Consider the following 8992-nt stretch of genomic DNA (forward strand, 5'->3'; position numbering starts at 1 on the left):
TATGGGTATGAATCAAGTGCACTAAAGGAAGTCAACCCATAACGTAGAGACACCCCCCCCCCCCCCCAAAAAAAAGATTTTAAGAAATAAAAATTAGTTAAATTATAGATTGCACCCTTAAACTTAATTTGTTCACAATTTAATTAAGTTTTATAACTTCTAGTTTACTCGTATTCTATTTGTTTTTCAATGTAGTCCTTGCATCCACTTCAACTAGAGAGATTTCAGTTGTGTCCCAAAATGACGTAATTTTAGGTTTTTTTTAAAAAAAAAATTTATTTACAAAACAACATCATTTTTAGGATACTTATAAGTACAATGTGATGGAATTAGACAAAGAACTACATTGAATAAAAGTAAAACTCATAGAACTAAAATGAATAAATCTAAAGTTACAAGACTTTATTGCATTTCGAGTAAAATTAGAAAATCAATTTATAATTGAGTAATACTATATCTATAATATTTTCACAATAACAAAGTTTAGATGACAATTTGTTATTAATTATCATCTAGGCTTACCATTAATGTTACTTTTTGTGATTTGTCATTTAAGATTTGCTGTAAAATTATTTGGTCTTTGCTTAATTTTTTATTTTTTGATAAAATGTCTCAACCTTTATTATTTATTAATTTAGCCTAAAAAATACTGTTTAGAAAGGAGGGCGTTTTTGTAATTTCGGCCTCCCCTAAAATTAAAATTCCCGGATGCCCCTTCTCGGGCCAATTGCGTTTTGCTTCAATAGTCCGACTTCTGCCTCTCTTCTCTCTCTCTCTCTCCGCTGCTCATCGGTGACACGGGTAAGTCAGTTTCTCTTTCTCTCACTCCTTCAATCATTTCTTTTCATGTTCTGCTTTTCAATTCTTGATAAGTAGGTGGGGCCAGAGTTTCATGTTTTTGCTGTGGATTTCCATTTAATCTTAGTTTGAAATTGTTTCTGTTCGGTTCCCTACGAAAAACTAACTAAAAGTTTGTGTCTTTAACTCTTCCCACTCAAAATACTAATGACCCACTTTGTGTTTTAGAGAAAACCTTACTTATTTCACTTTGTCAAAGCTGAATGTGCGACAAAGTTTCCAACTTTCGTTGCAAACGACTCAATTATCTTGATTGTAAACAACTCTGATTGTGCGTTATGTATCTTGAAAATGCTACTGTTATCGGCAGGATTGAGTTTGGGCTTCAATGGCTCAATTTGATTGTGACTATGCTGTATTATGTTTATGAGGATGCTGAGAGCCTTGATTAATTTGTTTTGAATTGAGATGATGTTAGTCTATCTCTTTATATAATAATGAGTTAGATGAAGTTATTTTCTCTTTTGATTCCTTTTATCTAAAGCTGTCAAACCCGAAATGATATACCCATATTGACTAGTATTAAAATATTAATATTTAGTTAACCTTACCAAACTAAAACAGCTTCCAGTAGGTTATTCACAAGAACGAATTATCGTATTGACTGCTAAACCAGTACAAAAACTTTCCCATGAAACATATCAGATAAAATACTGGCCTGTATGGCTGTATGCCAGCATTTCTGGGGTCATTCACATGTTTCGGTAGTGATATTTTGGACAGTACACAAACAAAAAGGCAAAAATAGGGGTTATAAAATATGCATGCTATTAGGCCTAATGTATTGTGCTAATGCATCGGGGCTAATATATTGGGTTTATAAAATATGTGGATTTAAATTTCTCCAAAAAGGCACTGCTTGCAGCTCAAATGGTTCAGAAACTCCCCTCAGTTCACTGATTGATTTCCACCCCTCCCCCTCTCCCTCCCTCTCCCTAAACAGATTTTCTTCAATATCTCCGCTCTGCCTCATGAGTACTTCAATGGCAATCACTAGTTTCTCTCATAAAATATTTTTGGTTCTGCTCTGGTTGTGTTGCTTTTCATGTGTGTCTGTATCTTGTTGTGTGTTTGGTGATGATAGCTTTAACGAAGAAGTGTGAAATTTCACACATGTGTATATTGAAGTTTCTTGCAGCTCCCAATGAATTCTTATTACTTATCAAAAGCAAGTTCCTGTGCTACCAATTTGTGTGATTTTTTTATTATTTATTATTTTTTATTATTTTTATTTTTTTTTTTTCTATTCTCTATTTGCTTGATGGGAAAATAGAGGAAAACAAAGTGGAGACTGAAATCTGACTCTTTTTTTATTATTATTTTTCTATGTCCTGAGTTTTGGTTATTTGATCCTAAAATGGAACATTCACATTGAATTTTTGAATTCCTTCTAAGCCTTTTTAAGCTACCAAGCAGGCTTCTATAGTTTCTGCTTTGTTTTATATATTACAACCATTCTAGATGTCATGTAAACTGTAACTACTCTTCTATTTCTTTGTTTCTTAAGTGCTTCCAAGTCCAGCATTTGTTTTCTGGTTGAGAATTGTGGAGATTGAATTTTTCTCTGTCTTATCCCTGGTTTTGTTGGTTTTTCTAGAGCTTCCATTAGTTAGGTTATGTTTGGTAACTATTTTTATCCTTAATTTTCTTATTTTAAAACAGTTTTACGTTTTCTAAGCCAAAAAACTTGTTTGGTAACTGGAAACAAACAAAAGACGAAAGCTGTTTTGAAATTCCAAATTATAAAGGAAATTGAAAACAGCTCTTTAGCTATCTTTCATTTCTTGGTTTTAAATGCCAGAGAAAACACGGAAAAAACAATGCATACAAACCACTTTAATGAACCTGCACTCTAGTTCAAACCTACATAATAACAAAACACAGTTTTCTTTTTCACTTCTCTCTCACTCTCTCTCTCTTGCACCCAAATGAACCCCTTTTTCTCTCCTTCCTCGGCACTTCACAGAGAGAGAAAATTGAAGAGAGATCAACAAGTCTGAGATGAGGTGTTGGAGCGTCAAAATTTGATTTGTTCAAGGTGGGAGATTCTTCAGATATTCGTTCAAATGGTGGGGATGACGGCGATTCTTACTTTAAGATCTATTCAAAACAAGAAGCAACAGTTTTAACCTTTTCCAACAATGAGACAGTACAGGCTGTAATAATGACAAAAGCAAGCAAGGGGAGAGAGAAGTGGACAGTGGGAAATGGCTGGGGTAGTAATTATGCAGGACCAAGCACCATCTGTCCAAAACACTGCTCAAGGAGTCATGATCTATTCTATTCTTTATTCAAGCACTTAGAAAAAGAAACAATTTTTTTTCCTTACAATAATTACCAAAGAAGTTTTCTATTTCTTGTCTTTGAATTTGTTTTGGACTTTTCAAAGCACAAGAAAGCAGCTTTTTGTTGTTATTCTTAAAAGCAAGTTTTTGAAAATAGAAAACAACACTTTCCAAACACAGCCTTAGGTTTTGATGGAGCATTTTAGCCTCCTTTGAAAATTGTTATATTTAAAATGTTTGTCTTTTTAAAAGTGATATTTACTTCTCAAAGAAATGTATAGTTGGTTGCAAGAATGCCAAGAATGGAACATTCGCTAGACCAAAATTTAATACCTTAATCCTTGGAATTTAATATCTTTTTTAGGAAGACTCTTCAACCTATTATCTATTTATTGCTTGAAACACGAATGAGAGGACTGCGCATGTTTACTCTTTATGAAGTGGATTTAGTGATGGGTCTATAAGGTCAAACTGTTGTTACTTGTTAGATGCATAATGCCTGGTTTCTGTAATTAGTAACTTATAAAATTCTTTGATACACCCCATTGGTCATTTATTTCTAGCATTGCATAATAATAAATGGGTAGTTGAAGTCAATTTATTGCTTGGAAACCACTAAGAAAAGAAATGATTGAAGCTGGGAATGGGCAAAGTGTTTATAATTGTTTCAAACATAAGCAAAATGAAGATCCGAATCCGATGTTTTTCTCTTTAGTGCAAATAGACCAAGATAATATAATGGCAAATCTCCTTTGGAGGGATGGTAAATCAAAATGCTCCACAACACCTTGCTGGACTCTACAGTAATCATGATTTATTTGAAAGATTCAACATATGCTTTTGCACTTTTGTTTTGTTCCATAAAATTGTGTCATTATTTTTTTCTTATTTTTATCTATGCAGGACTCTACCATATCAAACTTAGAGAGAATACAGCCACGGAAGGATGCTTCAAGATTTTGAAGTATATTGAATAGTTTTGGATGGTTTTATTGGACAGTTTATTTGTAGAAGCTTTTTAGACAGTTGTACATTTTGGGTATTTGTTGTTTTGCAACCCATTTGCTGATGTGGTCATTTTGTACACGTGTCGATCAACCGTTGGTGTATAGAACCAAATAAGGAAGCTGATGTGGTAAGCCTGCTGCAAGAGATACTTTCTCCTACCCAAGTACCAATACTAATATTATTTCGCAGTGGAAACTGGAAAACGCTAAGCTCAGATTCGATGGCATGTAACCCCTCAAACTGCCAATCAAATTGCCATGGAAATGAAGAAAAAGCAGAGGTAGTAGTAGGAGAAGAATATGTCTCAGCCAATCAGAATCAGAATCTGTGTATAAAATGCAAGACCAAGGAGCCCATTGGTGGCGATGAGGGGCGGATGTTCTGCATCGAATGCTTTCGAAGCAACTTATATGGAAAGTTCAGGCTGGCTGTCACCTCCCATGCCATGATTACTCCTACCGATAACGTCCTTGTTGCCTTCTCTGGTGGCCCTTCCTCCAGGTCTCCCTCTCCCTCTTTTCAGAACTCTAAATTGATGGTTCATTTGGATGCAATTATTTCAAGAGAATGATTTGGATTTTATTTTTTGGTTTCAATAACTTCCGATAAAGTTGTAAAAAGGGCAAATTTTCTCTATTGATAAAATTCATTGGGTATATTTAAGCTTTATTAATATATGGATTACAAATGATTAGGTGTATTGGTGTTATTTCAGATCCATAACATACATGTAAGTGTTTTTGTTGGAGCAAAATCTAATTCATACCAAGCACCAAACATTCAAATCCCTTGATTTAAATAAATAAATAAATTAAATCTTCAAATCCAAATGTAACCTTATGTAAATATCTTTTTATTTTATTTCAGGGTGGCTTTACAGTTTGTACATGAGTTGCAACACAAGTCCCTGAAGAACTTTGACGCAAGTAGAGATAGGTTGTTACCAGTGTTTGGTGTTGGAGTTGCTTTTATTGACGAAACAACCATTTCTCCACTTCCTTCTCACGATATCAACAGAGCAATTCAAGACATCAGATTGATCGTGTCCAATCTAGGCCCGCCAATAAAACAGTTGCATGTGGTTCCCATCGAAAACATCTATTCTGGTGATGGGACAAACAGATTGAAGAATTTGCTAGATGCTGTTAGTGATACCACTGGAAAAGAAGATCTTTTGCTACATTTACGGATGTTGTCCTTGCAAAAGGTTCATTCTAGATACTTATAAAAAAAAAAGTTCATTATAGACATTTCAATTTCAATACAAAGCATTTCTCCCAAAAAAAAAAAAAAAAATCAATATAAAGCATATAAGAAAGGTAAGAAAAATTGACTCATCGCATAATTTTTTGTTTGTTTTGCAGGTTGCCTCTGAAAGTGGATACAACAAGATTGTACTAGGATTGTGCGCATCGAGGATTGCTTGCCATGTGATTTCGGCCACAGTAAAGGTTTGCTTTTATATACTCTTCAATGTGTCATAATCCCATATGGAGGCCAATTGATCACCTGTTTAACTTGGGGAACATGCATTCTTTTCACACAGTGGGTATATTACTACTGCAATTTAGCGTCATGTCCATTTGTGGGATGCAATTTTATGTTTCTCTCAGACATGGATTCCTAATATCCCATTGAAATTATTTCCAGAATTTTGTATTGTCTAAGTTGCTGTCGTGACCGACACCCTGTCAATCATCTTCAATTAAACATTTAGCAAAGAAAAACTCACCTTAAGAAGTGATGTATATACGATACCTACTTTCCTAGAAAACAATATAATGCATCGTTTGACAACTTTTCAACTTGCTTATCAATCTGTCTGACCTTTATCAGGAATGCTGCATCATTATATTTTAATTTCATCTATTTTCTCTTAATCTGCTTTCTTTTCGCATCAAATATGGCGTGAAAAAAAAAGGCAGAATTTTTAGTAAGCACCAATTAAAATTTCAGCTCATTGAAAAATACTGGTCAATGTTGGTTGGCACCTTGTGCTGTTATAAATTTATAGTTACTTTTTACCCCCCTTAACAGGGCCAAGGATATTCTTTGCCGGCAGATATACAATATGTTGATTCAAGGTGGGAGATACCAATAGTGCTTCCGCTCCGTGACTGTCTTGTGCAAGAGCTGAACATGCTTTGTCACCTTGATGGGTTTGTAATTCATGCTTTTGTCCATTCATCTTATAATCTTTTGTTCTATTACATGTAAAGAGCCGTGTAGATCAAGTAGCACCTCCTAGTGTTTCCAACGAAGACATCAGGGTTCAAATCCCCCCACCTCCAACTCTTGAATTATCAAAAAAAAAAAAAAAAAGTTTTGTTTACATGACTATTAATAAAACTCTGTTATAACTGAGTCATATTTATTTCTTTTTCACCTATTTTTTTGTATACATTTTATTTAATACACACGCCCACGTACATCAAATAGGACTATGAATAAACCTGGTCTTTTACTAATTGATGATGATTCTCATCTCATCTTGACAGGACAGTTTAAAGACAGTGGAGTTGCTTAAAGGTCCTTGCTCTGGCATCAATGGCTTGGTATCGTCATTTGTAAGGATATTGCAGGTAGACACATGGGATTGCATGTCTTCTATTTCTTTTATGGTGGTCTGAAATAATTTTTAGAGTGTCTTTAGGGGAAACTCATTGGAAGATTAACTTCTTTTGACTGGTTGAAAAGTATGATTCTTGCGGTGTTCATCACAGCTGAGAGGATTTATGGCTCTGGAAAGGCTACCCCACCGTAAAGTCCAATATCGCCTTTGGACCAATAAAAAGAGTATATGATTTGTTCCAATGCATTTGTAGATGTGATTGTAAAAGTAGTTATTGAAATGTTGGTTTTAGAGATCAGAATAGATTAACTTACTGAAGCTACTTGTATATAAATTTTACACCTTAAAAGAGAATGCCCTTTTGAGCTTGTTAGAAATATTCACTCCAGCTTTCTACGTTTTTTTTTTTTTTTTTTTTTTTTTTCCCAAATAGAACCTTGATCAGCAAATTTTTTATGAATCTTTTTTGTCCAGGAAGAAAATCCATCCCGAGAGTGCACAATTGTCAGAACAGCTGGAAAACTTACTCCATTTCATTTCAACAGGATTCCGGAGAGCGATGACTCTGTCATCCCTTTGGCAACCCGAAGGCGTCAAAAGAGATATAATCTAAAGCCTAATGAGTCAATATCCTCAGAGTCATTCTGTACTATCTGCAATAGCCCACTTAACAAATCTGACATGCTAAGATTGAGCAATCTTGGGAGTTGCCAAACAAGTTCTGATAGTTTTGGTGCTGCCTGTTGTTCAAGTTGCCGCTTTCAGATACTTCCAAAGGATCCCTCATCAATGGATCACTTCTATTCACTTTTACCCCAGCCATTGGTTGCCCGAGCAAAGCATAGTAGCTATGATAATCTTAGTTTGCTTAGGTGAGAGTTTTCATTTACTATCAGCACTAACTCTTAGATTTATTTGGGGATTACACGTGGTTGGAAGTTCTATAAACACATTGATCTCACATTGGGCATAATAGTATAGCTGATATATATGTGTGTGTAAATAGATAGATAGATACATAGATGTCAATTGGCAAATAAAAGAATAATGTTGGATGCTAGATGACTTGGAGCAGATTTTGAACCTGCTAAAACAAAGGGTAGAAGAAAATATGTTGGAGCTCATTTTATCTTCCTTTTTGATAGCAAACTTGAAGATGTGGAAGGGAAGTTCCAAATTAGGATTTGTCATAATCATTAGATAATGATTTATGGAGATGGCATTTTTGAATGGAGGCAATCTAATTGTTGATCTGCTACATAATGGGAATCACTTGTCTGCACTTGGTTCTGGGATCACATGCTAGATATTTGCCACATTTTGTCTTCTGCACTACTAGTATTTTGGTACTTCAGTTTTGTCTTTCTCATCCCACAGCAATATGGGAAATTGTCCGGGATTACTTGTCTGCACTTTGTTATAAGTGGGCCTGGTCCAATTCTGAGTGTAAAATATTAGAGCATGAGTGCCCTAAATTTATGGGTACAATGTAACTTTAACTTTTCTACACACAAAGTGTCAAGCATTCTGTGCCAGTGTTAACCTATTTTATGTGTTTGTTGTTTTCAGGGAACAGATACAAGATTGCTTGCTCTCAGACAGTGAAGATGAAAGTTGATTTTACTTGCCCTTTCCTATGGTCCTCAATTTTTGAAGCATATAATTCATTTTTGGTGTTGGATCCTATTACAAATCGCTCAGTTAGACAGTTGCTCAAAGATAGCCTGCCTGCCTTATGAATGACATCATAGCTTTCCTGCCGTCTAAGATGATATATAAATGGTTATCACAGTTTTCAAGTACTGAGAAACTTAAGATTCAAATCTTTTGTACTTTGAAGTGGAAGATATTACTAGTTGGTTACAGTGTTTATCATTTTACCCATTAATCCATTTGAATCCCCCTCCATTGGTTGAAAACTTATCTTCTTCTTTTTTTCCCCTTTGCTTCATAAATTTTGTTTGTTTCCTAAGAATTTTGTCTTTGTCCAACTTGTTTCTATCAGCTATCCATAGTAATAAAATGGAGGATAGGTGTCTGATAATCTGATTGATATATTGGAATATATAATGCATGGAATTGCTTTTACAGCAAGCGAAATATTGTTGTCTACATAGAATAAAAAGATGAGTGCCTATGGACTAAAAAGATTAGCGCTTAGGAAACTGTCAAATGAGATCAAATAATTATCGCATATGGAGTTCAAAGGCTCAATCTCTCCATTTGTCCAGACTCCAGAGACTCCAGACCTCTCAGATTCCAACCATTG

The 8992-nt window shown here is 34.7% G+C and overlaps 1 protein-coding gene across 1 annotated transcript; it reads left to right on the plus strand.

The window, feature by feature from the left end:
- The first annotated feature begins 723 nt into the window (after window positions 1-723).
- LOC115954015 (cytoplasmic tRNA 2-thiolation protein 2-like) lies at window positions 724-8646 on the plus strand. The gene is made up of 9 exons (XM_031071863.1): window positions 724-801; window positions 4047-4278; window positions 4341-4652; window positions 5019-5358; window positions 5516-5602; window positions 6189-6310; window positions 6655-6733; window positions 7198-7595; window positions 8293-8646. Exons 2-9 carry the CDS (start codon window positions 4274-4276, stop codon window positions 8339-8341), a joined length of 1392 nt encoding a protein of 463 aa, XP_030927723.1. The 5' UTR covers window positions 724-801; window positions 4047-4273; the 3' UTR covers window positions 8342-8646.
- The last annotated feature ends 346 nt before the right edge of the window (window positions 8647-8992 follow it).

This window comes from Quercus lobata, chromosome 7, assembly GCF_001633185.2.
Source record: "Quercus lobata isolate SW786 chromosome 7, ValleyOak3.0 Primary Assembly, whole genome shotgun sequence".
In the NCBI taxonomy this organism is placed as follows: domain Eukaryota; kingdom Viridiplantae; phylum Streptophyta; class Magnoliopsida; order Fagales; family Fagaceae; genus Quercus; species Quercus lobata.